At 44.6% G+C, this 20490-nt stretch overlaps 1 protein-coding gene across 6 annotated transcripts in view; it reads left to right on the forward strand.

The window, feature by feature from the left end:
- The window catches only part of CNTN6 (contactin 6), a 200441-nt gene that overhangs the window by 139394 nt on the left and 40557 nt on the right, over window positions 1-20490 (forward strand). For all 6 annotated transcript variants that reach the window (XM_068154394.1, XM_068154390.1, XM_068154389.1 and 3 more), the window contains 3 exons: window positions 2981-3117; window positions 6894-7023; window positions 8218-8368. In XM_068154394.1, coding sequence (XP_068010495.1) covers window positions 2981-3117; window positions 6894-7023; window positions 8218-8368 — 418 coding nt within the window. The remainder of the gene's footprint in view (window positions 1-2980; window positions 3118-6893; window positions 7024-8217; window positions 8369-20490) is intronic.

Raw genomic sequence — 20490 nt, forward strand, 5'->3', positions numbered from 1 at the left:
AGTTGTAGAGTATAATAAGGTGTCCCCTGAGTCTCCTCCTCTCCAGGCTAAGCAACCCCAGCTCCCTCAGCCTCTCCTCACAGGGCTGTGTTCCAAACCCCTCACCAACTTTGTTGCCCTTCTCTGGACTCGTTCCAGCAAGTCAACCTCCTTCCTAGACTGAGTGGCCCAGAACTGGACACAGGACTCAAGGTGTGGCCTAACCAGTGCAGTGTACAGGGGCAGAATGACCTCCCTGCTCCTGCTGGCCACACTGATCCTGATGCAGGCCAGGATGCCATTGGCCCTCCTGGCTGCCTGGGCACACTGCAGGCTCATTTTTAGCCTACCATCAACCAGCACCCCCAGGTCCCTCTCTGCCTGGCTGCTCTCTTTCATTCTGTGAAGCCAATCTCTTCTCATGAAGAGAAGCAGGCCTTGCTGATAAGCTACCAGTCTCCCGCAGCCATGGCTAATATCAAGATAGATATACGCCAGGAATCAGCTGCTGCCTCTTTGAATATTTAATTATTTCTTTGCTTTTAGGGAGTTATTTTTGTTCTCATTGCTGCCTAATTTTTTACAGAACATCAATCAAGCAGTTCCATTAAAATTAAGCTCAGTAGATTACCTGGACATGATTGATAACAGCACAGGCAATTACAAAATAATGATCAGTTAATACAATCTAAAACAATGTGCTTATTAAATGTGCTTTGTAAATTAATTAATAGCTGCTCATAGTGAGATGTATAAACAGCACTCAAGAAGCTTCTGCACAAGGTCTTTTTTTTTTTTTAATCATATTTAGGAATGGGCTGGTGTATTAGCTACTTAATTGACTGCCTCTTGCTTAATTTCTGTGCTGTTTTTACTCTGCAGGCAGCTTGTCTCTGGGAAATAAAGTTTCTTTCCTGGACACTGTCTGCTGCTCCATTATAGCTGCCTTCCAATACCTGAAGGCATCCTGCAGGAAGGCTGCACAGGAACTTTTCCTAAGGGTGTCCAGCAATAAGACAAGGGGGAAGGGTTTGAAGCTGAGGCAGAGCAGGGTTAGACCAGATTTTACGAAGAAGTTCTTCAATATGAGATGCTAGGATAGGCTGCCCAGGGAGGCTGTGGATGGCTCCTCCCTGGAGGCGTTCAGGGCTGGGTTGGATGAGGCCTTGAGCAGCTGAGTCTAGCTGAGAGGAGTCCCTGCTCATGTTGGGAAGGTTTGGGTAGATGTTTCTCCCAGGCAACCAGCATCAGAACAAGAGGACACAGTCTCAAGCTGTGCCAGGGGAGGTTTAGCCTGGAGGTGCTAGGAAGAATTTCTTGATAGAAAGAGAGATTGGCCATTGGAATGTGCTGCCCAGGGAGGTGGTGGAGTCACCATCACTGGAAGTGTTTAGGAAGAGACTGGATGGGGTTCTTGGTGCCATGGTTTTGTTGATTAGATCGTGTTGGGTGATAGGTTGGAGTCAATGATCTCAAAGGTCTCTTCCAACCTGGTTAATCCTGTTCTGTTCTGTTCTATTCTATTCTATTCTATTCTATTCTATTCTATTCTATTCTATTCTATTCTATTCTATTCTATTCTATTCTATTCTATTCTATCTCTAGAGTCCCTTCCAAGCCAAGCCATTCTTTGTATGATACCTGAATCCCATGTATAGGCTCTGGAAACAAATCAGAACGTAATTAGAATCACTTTTAATCATGATAAGATGCATCCCAGATATTTTCCTGCCCTGGAAAGCAGCTTGTGGCATTGCATTAATCTAGTGGTGGACAATTTTGAGGTACTTTGTAGGAGCAGAATTATGAGCTACCCCCAGGGCTGTGGGGGGTTTAGATGGAGACTCATTCTGCTAGTCTCAAAGGATAGTGATTCTCCTCCTAAAAGTTCAGTTATTCTAGGTAAGAACTGTATGTATGTATATGGATATATAGTGATACACACATGGAGACCGCAGCATTGTGCTTCAGCAACACAGCCAACAAAAATCTCACAGGATGTTAAGACAAATAATCCAACTTAGTACCTCACTTGCTTTGGTCTGTCTCAGAGTTAGGTGAGTGTTAGTCATTTTCCCTAGATCTTACCTAGAGACATTTTACAAGGGCTTGTAGTGATAGAGGGGAGATTGAGACTGGAGATCAGAAATAAATTCTTTAGAGTGAGCGTGGGGAGACACTGGAACAGGTTGCCCAGGGAGGTTGTGGATGCCCTTTCTCTGGAGGTGTTCAAACCCAGGTTGGATGAGGCCTTGAGCAATCTGGGCTGGGGGCAGGTGGCTTGGAACCAGGTGATCTCTAAGGTCCCTTCCAACCCACATCATTCTATGATATTCACCTATATCTTGACAGCTATTCTAAATGTCACACTGCCTCAAGCTGAACCCTGCTCCACTCAGTCCTTGACTGCTCAGTTGGATGTTTCCAGAGCTTGCAGATGACTCCTGCAAATTCTGCTTGCAGGCATCAATAATCTTATGTTAATGTGCCACAAATACTCAGAAAGTGTTATTCTCTTCTGATTCCTTTGTGCAGTATCTGTGTTGCAAACTTCAGAGAACCCATGATCCAAAGCCATGGGCTCAGGGATGTGTGTGGAAAAGAGAAGTAACATTTACAACCCATGGTTTCTAGTAATGATTTTGATGTTCCTGGTTTTGGGACACAGGCTGAAGTACCTTGAGGAGGTTTCTCATACAGCAGAGGCTCCTGGCATCTAAATTTCAAGCACCTAAAGGCACTGCTTCTGCAAATGTTGGCAATAAAAAGGAGCAATACCTACACTCAATTTTGTGCCCACTAGGTACTTGATCTCTAGCATTTTCTTAAGTGAGTCCTGAAGTTCAATGTCTGAGAATTGCAGCCCAGAATTCCCTGGCAATATAATAAGAGGATGTTGGACAAATATTAATTAGCCTTGCTCGGTTCATTAATTAATGGCATCACACCTCCAGCAAAATAATTCTTCTCCTGCTTAAAATGCTTTGCATATTCTTTACAGCCCTCCCTGAGTGGGATAAAAAAATCCAAAATGCCTTTCTGTCTCTCTATGACAGTTTAGTTTGGGAATGTAAGGCAAAAGGAAAACCAAGCCCTTCCTACAGCTGGTTAAAAAATGGCCAGCCCCTCATGTCTGAGGTAAGACTCCTGTCACCTTCTTTGCTTTCTTTGCTTCTCCTTTTTTCATTTCCTCATGCTTTAGACATTACATTCATTTCACAGTGCATTGCCTTTTTTTTCCCCTTCTTTTTTCCCCCCAGAAACCTAATTAAGGTTAACATAGCAAAATGGAATGGAAAAAAAACTAGAATTGGGTAGATTCAGATTGGATGTTAGGAAGAAGTTCTTCCCCATGAGGGTGGTGAGAGATTGGCACAGGTTGCCCAGGGAGGTGGTGGAAGACTCATCCCTAGAGGTTCTGAAGGCCAGGCTGGATGTGGCTGTGAGCAACCTGCTGTAGTGTGAGATGTCCCTGCCCATGGCAGGGGGTTTGGAACTGGCTGATCCTTGAGGTCTCTTCTAACCCTGACAATTCTGTGATTCTAATTCACTTGGATTTGAATTCTGCTTCTGCTCTTCATCTGCAGGCTGGATGGACCTTTGGTCTCATGCAGTATGGCCTTTCTTATGCTGTGTTAATCCTTTGGTTGAATTAATCAGTCAGCTCTGAAAAAACAGTTAATGTCGAAGTTAATACCATTTTGGTGTTATGTGGAGGAATAATAGACTAGAGAAAACCATATGAACTTATAGGGAAAATGAGAAAAAGTGAACACTCTCATTTAAAGGAGAAAGAAGAACCAAGTGGAAAGGGTTTGGAGTGCAGGAGGGGAGAGGAAAAAAATTTGAGCTCAAACCCTTAGGAAACCTTGTGTGGATAGGGCTTTGTCTCTTTCCAGATACTCTAATTGTACTTCTGCACTGGCCAAGCTCTGGTATATCCATCTTCCAGTTCTCAGTTGCTGGCAATCTCATGGAGGATGACTTCTGTGGCAGGAGCCTCTGCTGTGTTTGCATTCTGCTTGAGGCCACGTTTTCCTTTGTTGAAGCAATTTTTTCAGCATGCACTAGGCATAAATGGGGAAAAAACCCACCCAAACCAACAAAATAATCCTGTGATTAATTTTTGTCTATCAGCAGCAGACACAGAATAATTTCCCAAACATATGGGGCAAAGGACCACCTGCAGGGTTGTGCAGAACCAGCACCTGTTTGCCCTGGTGATACTGACTTGAAGCAATTAGAAGGGGAGTCCAATCTTCCAGATGATTTTCTGCTGGATTAATTCTGAACAGAACCCAACCTGCACGGGAGGAGGCTAGCCAGAATTTACCGGGATTGCAGCTTTGCTGAACTTGATCGTTCTCCTCATTGTCACCTCTTCTAAAGCAAGATGATCCTGTTTGTCTCCCTTGGAGGACAGCGATGTTTAGAACCTGCCACTCTTCAAGTGCATCGTTTCAATAAGAAAAGAGAGAATAAACCACTCTGCAGACACGTTTTCAACCAACGTTTTCACAGCACTTACAGCGCATCGTAAACGGAATACTTCAGGCAGCAAAATGCTGAACGTTATTGCTCAGTGGGTAGTTTGGAGGTGAAAGTACACGGGAGGTGTAATAAAATATTCAGCCTCTCACAGCACCCAGCTTGTTGGAAATATCACGGGAAGAATACCTCCCAGGTGCCTTCCAACCTAGGGCTGATTCCGAGGATATTGTCTGCTCTTTGTCAAACCTTTCTCCCTGACCACCTAGTTGGTCATTCCTGCTTGTGAACACGGTGCGCTTTTATTCTTCTCTTTGTCTGCACAGCTCAAAAGAGCCAGCAGAGAATAGGAGGGGATCCTGCGTGTGAAGGCAACAAGAGTGTTGCTGCAGAAGGGGGGTTTTTACATTCAAAGGATGCTTGTAAAAATAGGATGCATCAAGAGGATAGCAAACAGCCTGAGGGTGCAACTGCATATGCAAAAGATATCTGTAGTGAGAGCCTCCAAAAAAATAAACCTTAGCAGCGGATAAGTAATGTAATATTGTTAATTAGTCTGCAGCACACCAGCCATGCAACCTCAGGCTGTGCTCTCATCAAATTTCCAAGCTGAACGAGGTTGGGCTGAGTCACTTCTTGGTTGGGAGACCTCTAAGGAAGAACCAGAGTACTGGGAAATAGTGTTCCATGGCTCAATAGGTAGCACTCCCTGCCCTGCGAGCACCACGAGAGAAATCCACCTGCCTCACTCCCCCTCCCACCCCGCCCCAAGCATGTGCTAGCTCAGCAAGCCAGGTTAGACACGTTTAGCAGTTCACAAATCCATTTTGGATGCTCATAGCTATTCTGCAAAGACTGGGCTGTGTGCTCCAACAGTGTATGCTCCCAATGCTGCTGCACAGGGAGGAGAGGAAGCCTAAGTGAGCAGCTAAATAATAGCAATGCTGCTAATAGCTGCTGTTCCAGACTTGCATTTAGTGATGGAATTCGTGTTCCCTGTTGTGGATTTCCTCTGAACTGATTTGTTTGGGGGAAAGTATTTTCTCCTCCTTCTCAGGGCTACACTTTGCAGTGGAGTTGTTGCTGTCTCTGGAGATTAGTCATAGTAAAATCACAAAATATTTAGCCTTAAGTCACTTTGTAGCATGAGACAGGCTTTTTCTTTTATTTATTATTATTTTTCTACTTGCCAAAACAGAGTGCTTAAAACTCCTCTTAAAACACCAACATTGAAGCTCTGGTGCAAATATCCCCACTGTGCAGGTTCATCTAATCAGGTGAGGTGGGTAGGCCATGCTTCATTACGTCTCCAGCCAGGGCTCCAGGTGCTGCTTCTCCCCAAGCTCTATGGTAGCCACTCCAGGTTCTCAGGTGGAGCAGCTGGACGTGCCCTTGGTAGCTACTTCTTCATCTGCTTGATGGTGAAGCATGCCTACAGACTCACAGTTCAGCAATGAAGAGAAATACATACTGCAGCTGGAACATCTGGGCAAACCTGCCCAAGGCAATGATTCTGTAACGTGTGCCGGAAGTTCTTCATTGACTCACAGAAAGGTTTGTGTTGAAAAGGGTCTCTGGAGATCATCCACTCCAACCCCTCTGTAGTCAGCAGGGACAATCTGCAGCTAAAGCAGGTTGCTCAGAGCCCCAGACAACCTGACCTGGAATGCTTCCAGGGATGGGGCATCTACCACCTCTCTAGGAATCCTGAGCCAGCATCTTACCACCTTCATTCTACTAAATTTCTTCCTTCTCTCTAGTCTAGATCTCCTTCTTTTAGTTTAATACCATCACCCCTTTTCCTGCCACAGCAGGCCCTGCTCAAAACATTGTCCTCAAACTCCTTCAGAAGTTTGAATCATGGAGTCATAGAATTGTTCCAGTTGGAAAAGACTTCTCAAGATCAAGTCCGACCATCAGTCTCTCAGCTAGGAGGTCTGAAAACCTCACAACAGGCCCTGCTCAAAACATTGTCCCCAAACTTCTGCAGAGGTTTGAATCATAGAGTCATTGTTCCAATTGGAAAAGACCTCTTAAGATCAAGTCCAACCATCAGTCTCTCAGCTTAAGAGGTCTGGAAACCTCTCAACAGGCCCTGCTCAAAACATTGTCCCCAAACTTCTCCAGAAGTTTGAATCATGGAGTTGTAGAATTGTTCCAGTTGGAAAAGACTTCTCAAGATCAAGTCCAACCATCAGTCTCTCAGCTAAGAGGTCTGAAAACCTAACCACCATCATCTAGCCAAAGTATATCTCATGCTTCTGCTGCATCCATTCACCTCCCCTGCAAGAAAACAACATTTCTGCTCTGAATTATGATCAGGTGCATCGGTGCCATAGGAAAAAATTACTGTGATTCTACATTCATTTCAATGTTTGGGGTTTGGGCTTTTTTTTTCTCATTCTTGTTTATTTTTCCTGTCCTAGGAAAGAATCCAAATAGCAAATGGAACTCTTATCATACCTGTGCTGAATATGTCAGACTCTGGCCTCTATCAGTGTGTGGCAGAAAACAAGTACGACACTATTTATGCCAACGCCGAGCTGAGGGTGATAGGTGAGTAAATGTCATCAAATGAGCATCTCCTGAGCCTAGAGGGACACTCATTGATTACAAAGAAAAGAAGGAAATTAAGAAATAAATAGATGAATGTGCTGCCCAGGGAGGTGGTGGAGTCACCGTCTCTGGAGGTGTTCAGGAGGGGATTGGACGTGGCACTTGGTGCTGTGGTTTAGTCATGAGGTCTGTGGTGACAGGCTGGACCTGATGATCTTTGAGGTCTCTTCCAACCTTGGTCATTCTGTGAAATTCCACCTGGCAGCTCAAGCTTGTTGGTATTCCTTTGCTTCTCTTCACCCACACACGTGAGGTTTGTTTCACTTGGTGGCTGGCTTTGGGGAAGAATTGAATCCCCTGGGTGGTCTTTATTTGTCACATACCCACAAGTTTAACGAATGCTGTTTCTCACTTGGTGCTTTGAGCTCCTAATAGTCATCCTGCAGTTTTAAAAAGTCACTTCAGAAAGTGAGAAAGAGAGGTTTTAACAGTAAACAAAGAGCATATAGCATATGGCAAGTGTGGGTATAAAAACAAATAACATGCAGCAAGAAATCTCATTAAGGATTACCAGAGATGCACATAAACTGGAATTTATTCATATATTATAAAGAGTATTCTGTACCATTAACATGAAGCTTGCTCAACAGCCATATAGCAGTGAAGGCAGTAAAACACAGACTTTAAGAGCACCTTGTTGTACAGGTGCTTGTTTCCCCCCTTCTCCCAGAGTGGATGTTCACATAAATTCCTGTAAAAAAATAAAGACATCTTCAGTAAATAGTGCTGGCCTCTGAACAGAAAGGCAGTGAAAAGCTGTGTCTGTAATGGAATACCCTGCAGATGAATACCTGTGGCTGGGATCAGGACTGTGATGCTTATCCTGCTGACTTAACTTCGCTCAGGAACCTTGTTCTTCACTGCAGATAGACCTCCCAGTCTGCAGATAACCCTAAGGAAAGATTGTCAGAGCAGCCAGTTTCTAGGCAGACAGTTTAGAAGCAGCATAAATAAAGATAAATAATAAATAAGAGACAATGAATTCCGTTCCTTGGTACTGAGACACAATTTTTTTCACCTTTGAAACATCTACTTCTGCAGAAACCTCAAAGCAAAGCAGTTGTTGGATTCACCTCCTGCAAGTTCCCTTATTAACTGCTCCTGCTCTTCCTTCTGCTTCTCTCTTGTTTTTAGCTGCAGCACCAGATTTTTCCAAGAATCCTGTGAAAAAGATCTCTGTCGTTCAAGTTGGAGGGGAAGTTACAATTGGTTGTAAACCAAGTGCCTCTCCCAGGGCAGTCATTAACTGGAGAAAGGGCTCCGAGGCTCTGCGCCAGAACAAAAGGTACCCTCGTAAAGCAGTTGCTGGGCTGTTGGATGTTCTCTGGTTTAATGCCATTTAAAGGAACAGCACTGAAACACAGCTGGCTTGGTATTGATTTTGACAGGTCCTTGGTGGTAAACTTTGATGCCAGGGGCCTATTTGTCTTTAGCAGTGGCCGTAGAGCTTCGCAGATGTAAAGCTGGAGGAGAACAAAGCCCAGCCGAAGCCACAGGGGTAATTGTACCATCCATAGCTTGGTGTTCATCAGCAATGAGCTCACTGCAACGTTATCAGAGCTGACTATTGACCACACACAAAGCCTGAGTGAATCAGCTCCTGTAGGAGACATCAGTGGAGGCTTCAGGGAAGCTGAGTATACCTCCAGGCTGTGACAGGGTTGCTTTGGAGATGCACAGGTTCTACAATAAGCCACAGCTAAATCAGCCTCCATGTTCTCTGTCTCTTCCCTCAGTTTAAGAAAGATGTTGAGTTGATTGAATGTGTCCAGAGCAGGGCAACAAGGCTGGGGAGAGGGCTGGTGAACAGCCCTGTGAGGAGAGGCTGAGGGAGCTGGGGTTGCTTAGCCTGGAGAAGAGGAGGTTCAGGGGAGATCTTATTGCTCTCTACAACTACCTGAAGGGAGGTTGTAGACAGGTGAGGGTTGGTCTCTTCTCCCAAGCAGCCACCAACAGAACAAGAGGACACAATCTCAAGCTGTGCCAGGGGAGGTTTAGGTTGTTAGGAAGAAATTCTTCCCAGAAAGAGAGATTGGCCATGGGAATGTGCTGTCCAGGGAGGTGGTGAAGTCACCATCCCTGGAAGTGTTTAAGAAGAAACTGGATGAGGCACTTGGTGCCATTGTTTAGTTGATTAGATGGTGTTGGGTGATAGGTTAGATTTGAGGACCTTGAAGGTCTTTTCCAACCTGGTTAATTCTGTATTCTGCATTGTGCTTAGGCAGGATTTGGCCACTGGGCCAGCACAGTGGCACGCTTCCTCACGATCTGGTGGGGATTTCATGGTCCTCAGTAGAGCTTTACTGATGCTGATGGCTAATAGCTGATTTGGGAGCTGGCACAAACCATCTAGATTGTGCTAGGTTAACATTAAATAAATGGTAAAGCATTAAAATCAGAAGCAGCTTTTGGAGTTACTTGTGAGTAGTGTACAAAAGACACAACTTCAGTGGTATTTCTAAAGGAAGATAGGTGGCTGAAATGGGCACCAGTGGCTAAGAACTGTAATCCTTCTCAACATCAGCTGGAGTGGCTCCAGAGAAGTGCCATGAATTCAGTGAAGGGTCTGGAGAACAGGTCTTGTGAGGAGCAGCTAAGGGGACTGGGCTTGTTACGTATAACTAAGGTTGGAAGAGATCTTGAGGATCATCGAGTCCAACCTATCAACACAGACCCCATGACTAGACCATGGCACTAAGTGCCACGTCCAGTCTCCTCTTGAACACCTTTAGTGTTTGGTGTGGAGCAAAGGAGGCTCCAGGGAGATGTACTCACTCTCTACAACACCCTGACAGGAAGCTGGAGTAGGTGGTGCTCAGTCTTTTCTCCCAAGGAAGATGGGATAGGAGAACAGGAAATGCCCTGAAGTTGTGCCAGGGGAGACCTCTAAGATCATGGAATCCAACCAAGAGACATATTTGAGGTAGATGTTCACAATGAAAGACAAAAATGTGGGTGTCAATCCATACCACAGGGCATAGAAAGCATTCCACTGATCCTTCCCCCTCCCCTTTCACTACTGGCTGTTGTAGTTCTGTTTAACTGCTCAGCTAATGGTTAAAAATAGTTTTCCAACTAGCATTCAGTCGAGTCTTTATTTGCATCCTGATTGTGTGGCTTATTTAACAAAGTTCCCTGTTAATTCTTATTAGATTCAGGCCCTACCTACAGTGTGCAGAAAACATTCTCAGCATCTACAGTTTGCCACAGGTAATCTCTGGATTTTCTCAGGCTGATGAGAAAAGCAGCAGGGAGGAGCACCGCTCAGAACTTACAATTCAAACAGCTGAATGAAGCTGAGATCCTCAGGTTCTAGTAGCCTGATATTCCCCATCTGATTTGCTCATAAAGAGAAATAAATTAATATTTGCCTACTGCACACAGTATTTACTTCTGCTTCTGTATTAATTTGCTAACAACAATTATAAGCACACTGCAATTTTGAGCATCCCAGAAGGCTTGCTGCTGCCGCCGCTTAGCAGGAGTAAACAAAAGGAGCAGGATTTACACTGAGGCAAAGGGAGAAGAGTGTTTAAACTCTCTTGCTCATATATTACAAACTCTAAAGTAGAATTTAGAAGGCTTTTTGGTTATTAAATGGCAAACCAGCCAACGCTGGGGCTTTCAAGAAGAGCAAATAAATAATCCAGGCAGTAATTTTCCAGTGATCTTTGTGACAAAGCAAAACCCAGCAAAATGGAATCAGGATTTCTCTGGCTCTAATTAAACTGCACAGCTAATTACAACACTAAAATCGCATCTATCTTTCCTTATAAAAAGAAAAATAAATCAATAAAAGAGAAGGAACCTGCTCTGCCTTTCTTTATATATAACAATGAAACCCTGACCTGTCACATAAAGTTGAACTATTTTAACTGAGGCATTCCTGATTTATGTGCCTATTTTGTTGTGCAGCAATTATTATCTTTATGGATTCCCTTACTAGCTTTTTTTTTTCTCCTTTAAATATTTTGTTGAGTTACTCTGTCATGGTTAGTCTGAGGGAGCTGGAGTTCTTCAGCCTAGAGAAGAGAAGATTCCAGGGGGACCACAGAAGGATCACCTGAAGGGATCCTACAGGAAGGCTGCACAGGGGCTTTTCATAAGGGTGTCCAGAGATAGGACAGGGAGAGTGGTTTGAAGCTGAGGGACAGTGGGTTTAGACTGGATTTTAGGAAGAAGTTCTTCAGTATGAGTCCCTGGAACAGGCTGCCCAAGGAGGCTGTGGATGCCTCCTCTCTGGGGGTGTTCAAGGCCAGATTGAATGAGGCCTTGAGCAGCTGAGTCTAGTTGAGTCCAGCAGGGAGAAGGTCCTCAGCCCTCAGTCTCCTTTTCAGGGCACTGACATCTTCCTCCAACCCTGTTTGCCTCTCCCATCTCCTGTGCAGCTCAAACACATTGTCCAGATCTTTACTAACTTGTGTGCTCTGACTTACGTGGAACACTTTACTGCACTTGAAGCATATCTGTAAGGCCTTTAAACAACTCCCCAACCAATCAACTTTTACATTGGATGGTAAAATAAAGCATGAAGATACCCAAACCTGTTCTGCCTCCTGTTCCCAGTTTTAATGTCAGCCTCCTATGGGTATCCTGCTTCAGAATGTTCAGAATTAGCTGAGTTCCACTCTCCTTCATATGGCTCACCCCTAGAGTCGTGCAGTTATCATTGGTTCATACTCCTGTCCACCTTGGAGAGGGAATTCAGCTGCAGGAATCAAAAAGAAATGCCACAGCTGGCCAATCCCAGCTGGTCTTTTTCCAGCTCTCTCTTCATGTGATCCCTCAATCAGCTTCTCAGGACCATCTAGCAGTACAGCTTCAGATCCTCCTTTGGGCAATTAACCTCCTTCTTTGGATCAAAACCTTGGGAAAGAGGCTTTTGGGAGCAATACCACTTGTCCAGTGGGCAACTCTGAAGAGATATTTTGGTTGCCCTTTGCCAAAGTGCCAGACATTTCCCTGGCACATGCTGCTGGTTTTAAATCTCAGTGTAGAAAGAAAACACAACAAAGACTCTGAACTCCCACAGCAGAGTCTGACATGGATAAGAGTTATTTTCATGTATGTTAGATACTTAGGAAGTGCAATGGGAGTTTTCTTCATCTCACTTCTATCATCTCATGTGTCCACTGAGGAAAAGAAAGAGTAGAAGGGAACATCTATTAATTTAGTAAATAAATTAAGGGGGGGAAAAAATAATCCAAAGAATGAAAGCAAATTTGCAAGTCTAGACACCAGACTCATCATAAATTTATGCCTTGTTACTGCCTTTAGTGAAGAACAGGACCCTCATGGCAAAAAAGAAGCACAACCCTGATTTTCTCAAGATGCTTTTTGATTGAAGCATTTTAATAAATGGGAAGTGAAAGGGCCTTTTGCTTTGCCAGAGAGAGGTGCTATTCCCCCACCACGAGCTGAGGAGCCCCAAACACCGCAGCGAATGCACACAAACATAAGGGATTCGCTGCACTCGGAATTTCAATGAGGACAGCTGAGGGAAAACCGAGAAATGAGGTAGGCTGCAAGAATGCATTAGTCATGTACAGCACTTCCCATGCATTAATAATCACTAATAAGCAAATAGTCATCATTTAAATAGTTTTCTGGGGACTGGGCAAGAAGGATGTTTAGGGAAGGGGCCAATAGATTGTGCTCAATACTTGCTGGCTCTTAGACTTGCTTGTAGGAGACAGTTCATTCCCATTTCTGTGATTCTCTGCCATGAGCAAAGCTGCTCAGAGTTGTAAATTCTCTCTCCCATGCCACACTCTGAGTTTTTTTCACCAGAGTTGTTGCCATTACTCGAAGGAAAGCTGGGAGAATGCTCGAGCACTGAAATGAAAGCTGACTTTCAACAACCTTCTGCAAAGAAAATCGTGAGTGGAGTCTTCTAACAGTGTGGGTGAAGAAAATTATCTGGTGATTGCTGAGATCTTACAGCTGGTCCCTTGGAGCTTCAGACTCAAGGGGATTTTTGTGCTCCCATGTGAAATGCAAAGAGCCAGCAGGTTTCTCTCATTAGATGCTTGGGTCACAGCCATGTCTTGCTGCCAATCTTCTAGGCAGGACCATTCTCCATCAGCCTTTGGAGCACTCATGGCCACCACCTGCTTCTGGCATTCTGCTGCTCCACTTTTTAGAGTCAGCTCCCAAAGCTATGAACATTTTTAGCAGGCCTTAAACTTTCCTTGTTGCTTGGGGAAAGAATTCTGTCTTGTGAGTGCTGTTGGAGCTAGAGAAACGAAGAGTTAAAAAAACAATGAAGGCAATTAATGGGCAAGCTGGAGAAGTCCTCAATCCACTGATCAAATACAACATCCACAGCACACTGCACTGTGAAAGAGGCATTTCAGCTTCCACCAATTTGAGCAGAAATGTGTCAGGGTGGTTCAACAAACTTCAATGGAACGTTTCAATTACCAGAATGTCAACACTGTTTGTTTAGCTTGCATTGAAACCTTCCAGAATATCCATTAGTGTTTAAAGAAATATTAATAAATAAATAGTTAAAGCAAACCCTCTGCTTGGGGGGAGGAATCGAGACAAAATGGATTGAAAAGTCCCAGATTTGCACTGCTCTCCTAACAAAAGAGGAGATTGATGTCACTTAACTTTTCTTTAGCTGGAGTCAATATGCAGGCTGAGGTAGCTGTTTACTTTTTCTTGGCAGGCACATCCATCTCAAAACGAGATGTCTAACTTTTAGATGAGCAAAGCTGGGGGGTGGGGAGATGAAAGCTACCCACAGTGCCTGAAAAACAACCAACCACCCAACCCTACCTGTATTGGAGCCACACCAGGTAAGCAGCTCAGGCAAAGAGAAGCTTTGCTTGTCCTGCTGCTCAGTGCCACAAAGCACCCTGTCTGCTGATAAAGGCAGGATAGGTATTGGTATGCTGGTAGCAAATTTCCTACAGAACAGATTTTCTTATGCTATTCCAGCACTTACCATCCTATTCCCTGCTGTCTACAGCAATGCAGCTGGGTGAATAGAAATGGGATATTAATATTACTATTATTTTACTTTTTTTTTTCAAGTCTGGGTTTTGAAGCCTGGATTAAGTCTAGCTCCTCCTTCCCCCCGCCCTTCCTTCTTGCTTTCCTACCACAAGAAGCTTTGCATAGCTTTGATGATGTGCCTTAACCCTTCTGCCTTATCAGAAGTTCATTTTCTATTTGAGTTTTCAAATGAAGCACTTGAAGTGTGGGCAGCAGCAATCAGAGCAATTCCAGCTATCTCAGACACCATCTCTGTGAGTCAACAGGAATGCAAATTCAGCTTATCTCTTGCTGAAATTCTAATTTGGCTCAGGGAACCAATGGCATCGATTCCACATCTGCTAAATTTGATTAATCACTCCACTCCCATTCCTTGCTAGACAACAGACTGGCAGAAATCAAAGGCATGGATTTACCTGCCTGCTCCAGTGCTTGCTCTGTACTTACATAATGTTATGAAAACTCCAACAAAAGCTGAGGCTGCTGCGTAGAATTGCTTTGGTTTTTCATCTCTCAGGCCACACTTATTACCACACATTCAGTGCTAACCAGGCCAAACCCATCATTACACCTTTCCTGAGTGAATGCTGAGAGCTGCAAGGAGCATTCTGTGTTCCACCTAAAAATAGCTTATGCTCAAATGACAGTGGTCTTGGTTTCTGTGTGGAAGAAAAGAGGGTATGGCAAAACACTGATGGAGGCACATAAATGATGTATTGATGGAATAGTTATTTTTTTCTGTTGTCAGCATTGATTGTAGGCACAAATGTGCAAGCATTTGCCTATGCCTCCTTCTGAATACAGAACACAGAATTAACCAGCTTGGGAAAGATCATTGAGTCCAACTTATAACCCAGCATCATCTAATCAACTAAACCATGCCACCAAGCGCCTCATCCAGGCTCTTCTTAAACACTTGCAGGCATGGTGACTCCACCACCTCCCTGGGCAGCACATTCCAATGGCTAATCTCTCTTTCTGGGAGGAACTTCTTCCTAACATCCAGCCCAAACCCCTCCTGGCTCACCTTAAGACTGCATAATAATAGCATCACTAAGAATATTAAGAATAGCTTCATTGAATAGAGGAGGAACACAAAATATGGCAGTGCTCACCAAACAGAGAGCAGAAAGGTTTGGTGAGCCAGAAAAAATTGTGGTGTTGGCATAAGAAAAGTTTTACAACCCAAGGGTTCCCAGAAAATCCCTCAGAATGACCTGAAGTACCTTCAAGTCTTTCCTCCTTTGTGTTTTCCATGTTTTTTCTCTCTACTCCTCCAAATGGAGTGCAGAGGGGGGTGGAAAGCATACCAGTGAGAGACAAGGAAGAAGATATAAGGAGAAGGAAGAATGAGCACAGATGAGGAGAAATACAAAAGCAATATACTATTTTTCTTCTTAATCTCCTTTTGCTTTGTTTCCCCCCTTTCTTCTGCCTTGGTTACCTTCCCATTTGAAGTCAACCCACTGCAGGATAATGAGAAGGCAGAAGGGGACCCCCATTGCTACTTGACCCAATGAAAGCCTGGCAGGCAACAGGCAGAGCATTAGTGCAGAGGAAGACATAAGAGGACTTTTCCTTTCTGTTCTTTCTCCTTAGAGACTTTCCTAATGGAACAAGGCAATAAACCTAATTTCATCATGTAATGCTGAATACCTAATCCAAGAGTGTTTAGCACATCAGAAAGCCTGAGCATCAAGTAAGCAAATGAACCATATGCTCTCAGGTATAAAAAAAGAATGACAACCTGCACGATGCTGGATTTATTACCATTCCCCTCCTCTATGGCACCTCTCTCAGACAATTCTCCATTGCCCCTGCTCAGCTCCTGGGAAGCTTGTTAAGCTGAATCTGCCTAGAAGGGCCATGAGGATGAGCAGAGGGCTGGAGCACCTCTCCTGTGAGGACAGACTGAGGGAGTTGGGGCTGTTCAGTCTGCAGAAGAGAAGGTTCCAAGGAGACCTCATTGTGGCCTTCCAGTATCTGAAGGGGGCTACAAGAAAGCTGGGGAGGGACTTTTGAAGGTGTCAGGGAGTGATAGGACTGGGGGGAATGGAACAAAACTAGAAGTGAGTAGATTCATATTGGATGTTAGGGAGAAGTTCTTCCCCATGAGGGTGGTGAGAGACTGGCACAGTTTGCCCAGGGAGGTGATGGAAGCCTCATGCCTGGAGGTGTTTGCAGCCAGGCTGGATGCGGCCGTGAGCAACCTGCTGGAGTGTGAGGTGTCCCTGGCCATGGCAGGGTGGTTGGAACTGGCTGATCCTTGAGGCCCTTCCAACCCTAACAATTCTATGATTAGGGTTGGAAAAGACCTTTAAGATCCTCAAGTCCAACCACTAATCTAATGCTGCCAAGTCCACTACCACTAAATCACATCCACACATTTTCTGAATGCTTCCAGGGATGGGGACTCCACCACATCTCTGGACAACCTGTTCCAGGGCTCAATCACTCTTACAATGAAGAAATTGTTCCTCATGTCCAACCTTAACCTCCCTTGGCACAACTTGAGACTGTTTTACTCTTGTCCTATCGCTTGTTCCATGGGAGAAGAGACCAACCCCCAGCTGGCTCCAGCCTCCTTTCGGGGAGTTGCAGAGAGCCAGAAGGTCTCCTCTCAGCCTCCTTTTCTCCAGGCTAAACAACCTCAGCTCCCTCAGTCTTAACAGTGCCACATCCATCCCATTCTAACATCTAGCACTTCTGAAAGCTAAGTGCATGTTAGCACTGAAATCCAGTCTGACACACTTTGTACTTAGCATCTTCAGCCTCTTCTAGGAAATAAGCAGCAGCATGCCCTGCCACAGGAAGCACTCACTTCTGAGGGGCTGCCCTATGTGCTGAGGTGTCCCCAGCAGTCTGTCACTCTTCCATGTCACACAGAGTTGCAAATAAACTGAACCCCAGAGTGTGGCAGCGTTGTGGCCTCTCTCCCTTCCAGATCATGCTCCACTTCATGCACATATTCCGATTGATGTTCAGGATTTGATCCAAAGCCAGCGCAGCTCGTTGGAGTTTTTCCATTGATTGCAGCAGGCTGTGAATCAAGGATCCTAATTAGGGTTTTGCACAAAAAAAAAAAAGAAAAAAAAAATAATAATGAGAGAGTGCATCCTTCTGTGCTTCTCTTCTAGCCCAAGTTGTACTCCATGCACATCGTTACCCTCGTGCTGTTCTGGGGTGTATTGTCCTAGCATACAGAAGCACTGGTGCTGGGTGAAAAACCTGCTGCACAAACACCACAGCAAAGAGACTTTCTGATCCCCAAAGTTTTCAGCCTAAGAGCAGCATTAAAGGTAACAGATAAATCAGAATATGTTGTGGAGGGGATGCAAGTAGCAGCCCTAAGATATTGATCAGCATGACAGGCACATGGACTGCTGCCAGTCATGCTGCTGGCATGATGAACAGAGTCTTCTAGGGATGGGTTTCTGGGCTCATTTGGAGTAGGAAGGGTTACCTTGAAAATGTGGCTAATACATGGCCAACACAAAAGGTTTGTAGGAGGATACTACCACCACTGGCTTAGCCATGGGGTTTTAGTATAAATACTGCTGTTTCATTACTCCTACCTTGCTCCCTGCTCTGGCAGGGAGGGTTGGACTAGATGATGTCTTGAGGCCCCTTCCAACCCCTAACATTCTATGATTCTGTGATTCAGTGATGAGAAGTCAAAAACTCCCCAAATCTTTGGTGGAATGAGGAGCTGCACAAGGGCTACATGAAAGTGGCAGAATATTGCACATGAAAAAGACATCAAATTTCTATGCTCTCATATTTTGAGCAAGGCTTCACTGAATCTTTATCAGTCAAAATAGCCCAGTTAGGATTGCCCCAAGGTTCCCCACAAGCCTAACCAACAGGTGCAAGGTGCTAGAGCTGAAGACATGAAGGCATGTGCAGCTGAAAGAAGCTGAAGTGTCTGAAGACGAACACTCTTCATCTTCAATGAACAGTGATTGAAGATGAACCCTAACCCTAACCTTAACCCTGAAGGTGAACACTGTTCAGAGTCTGTCTATTCTGGAGTTGTGTGCTCATGAACATCCAGTCCAGGGTTTCTGAAAGCAAGCCAGTGCCCTGCTGTGTCCCTGGTGTCTCTTACTTGCGGTCTGTACAGAATCCTTTAAAGTTAACAGCAGGTTTCATTGTACTTTTATGTTTGAAATATGTTCTGCCAAGCAGGGAGGGAAGAAGATTCCTCTAAGTGCATTAAACTCCCACGCAGAGGGTAATTCAGGGCCTTATATAGTGCTTAAATTCTACCTAAGTCCCATATTAAGGGCTTAGTTTTACATCTGGAGCAAATTTGGGGGTGTGACTGGCTGTGTCTGAACTCCTAATGATGTCTGAATTGTCAAGATAATGATTAATTTGGGGATTAGGTTGAATAATAGTGTGGGCATCCCATCCTCTGCTGAAAGAACTTTTGCCTGGTGTAGCAGAGTTGTGAAGTTTGCATAGAAAACAGGAGAACTTGTAGGCAAATACTAAAACCTGGGAAGCTTTTTCTTTGCCAACTCAGTTCATTTTCACCCTGAATCCTCAGCCTGGAATTTCACAAACTCTGCTTCCTGATCCCTTCTTTCTCAGGGTATTGCTTTATCATGAATTATTTTTTCCTGCTATGAATGTTCACAGTAATCAGTGTATGGCTACATAAGTTTGGGGTTTCATTATGTCCTGTCCACAAGGCAGACTGATAACCAAGGAATCTTCTCTTTGCCTGGGCATGCTAAGGAATAGTTCTCGTCTCAGTCCAGGATTGTACATCTCTCCTCTCCTAACATCCACTGCTTAGATGTAGATTTGAACAGGACAAGAACAGACGTGGGGAAGATAAGAACCATCACAGGCCACATCTTGGAAATATGACAGGAGACCAAGGTCTCTCTGCTGTGAGGGTAACGGAGCACTGGAGCAGGCTGCCCAGAGAGATTGTGGAGTTCTCTAGTCTGGAGAGATTCCAAACCTTCCTGGGCACTGTGATCCCAGCAACCTGCTGTGGGTGATTCTGCTTTAGCAGAGGGGTTGGGCTGGATGATCTCCAGAAATCCACCTCCACCATGTGGAGAGAACAAAACTGGGCATCCCTGCTTACTGCAGCAGAATGAGGATGAGCAGGGTCACAAGCACCTGCCACAAGGATTTAGAAAGCTGAAAGGATCAACACATGGCAGGCAACATTTTTGGGTGGTTGCTTACGTGCTTGTTTTGCTTTGTTCCCTCACTAAACCTTGGCACATCTTTCTTCCCCTTACACACAGAGGTTCTGTTGCCCAGTATCCCTCAGCTGCATGTTGTAAGCTATATTCCCACGAAAGGTTTAGACAGATGCCTACAGACAGGGTTATTTTGTCACTTTCTCCTTTGGTCATCATGCAGGAACATCTGCCTCACATTTAGAACTCCAGCACGTTAAAAACAGGACCAAAAACCCTTGTGCTATCTTATGTAGAAGGGAGTAACATCCCCTGAAAACTCTGTGTTTAGTCTGGGAGCTTTATGATGGAGCATAAATCAGTTCAGACCTCTGTATATATTTACATAAAATAAATATTTGTGGTGCCAAATAGCAAAGACTTTACACAAAAATAATATTCTTTGGGTGGAACAGAGGGGAATTTTAGGTAATACCAAAGAAGCAGAGTTCTAATGTCACCTTCTGTCACTGCTGTTAATATTATGAGGCTGAGGGAGCTGGGGTTGTTCAGCCTAGAGAAGGGAAGACTCCAGGGAGACCTCAGAGCTGCCTACCTGAAGGGATCCTCCAGGAAGGCTGCAGAGGGACTTTTCATATGGGTGTCCAGAGACAGGACAAGGGGGAAAGGTTTGAAGCTGAGGGAGAGTATGTTTAGACTGGATCTTGGGAAGAAGCTCTTCAGTATAAGGCTGGTGAGACTCTAGTATGGGTTGCCCAGGCAGGTTGTGAACACCCTCTCCCTGGGAGTGTTTAAGACCAGGTTGGATGAGGCCTTGAGCAGCTGAGTCTAGTCGAGAGGTGTCCCAGGCCATGGCAGGTTGAAGCAAATGACCTCTAAGGTCCCTTCCAGCCTAAGCCATTCAAGGATTCTATGACTATTTTCTACTATGACTCTTCAGCTAGATTGTGTAATTCTGTTTTGATCCCAATAGTTAACACAAAGTCTGATGGTGATTATTTTATTCCCAGTTAATTGTCAGTCAACTCTGAAGCTCATTTATGTCAGCGTGCCGATGAGGAAAATCTTCTTTTAAGCATAGTTTATTAAATGGCAATGCCATTAGCATACAAATTACACTCAGAGTAGGATAAACAGGTACAGAGATCATTAACATATAACACAGACAGTCAGATCTCAGAGGGGACTCAGTGGGACCTTTTCAAAAATACCAGAGCTGTCAGCAGCAGGCACAATTCAT

The sequence above is a fragment of the Melanerpes formicivorus genome, unplaced genomic scaffold (assembly GCF_026170545.1).
Source record: "Melanerpes formicivorus ecotype bairdi unplaced genomic scaffold, bMelFor1.0.p_v2 SCAF_28, whole genome shotgun sequence".
NCBI classification, from domain to species: Eukaryota; Metazoa; Chordata; class Aves; order Piciformes; family Picidae; genus Melanerpes; species Melanerpes formicivorus.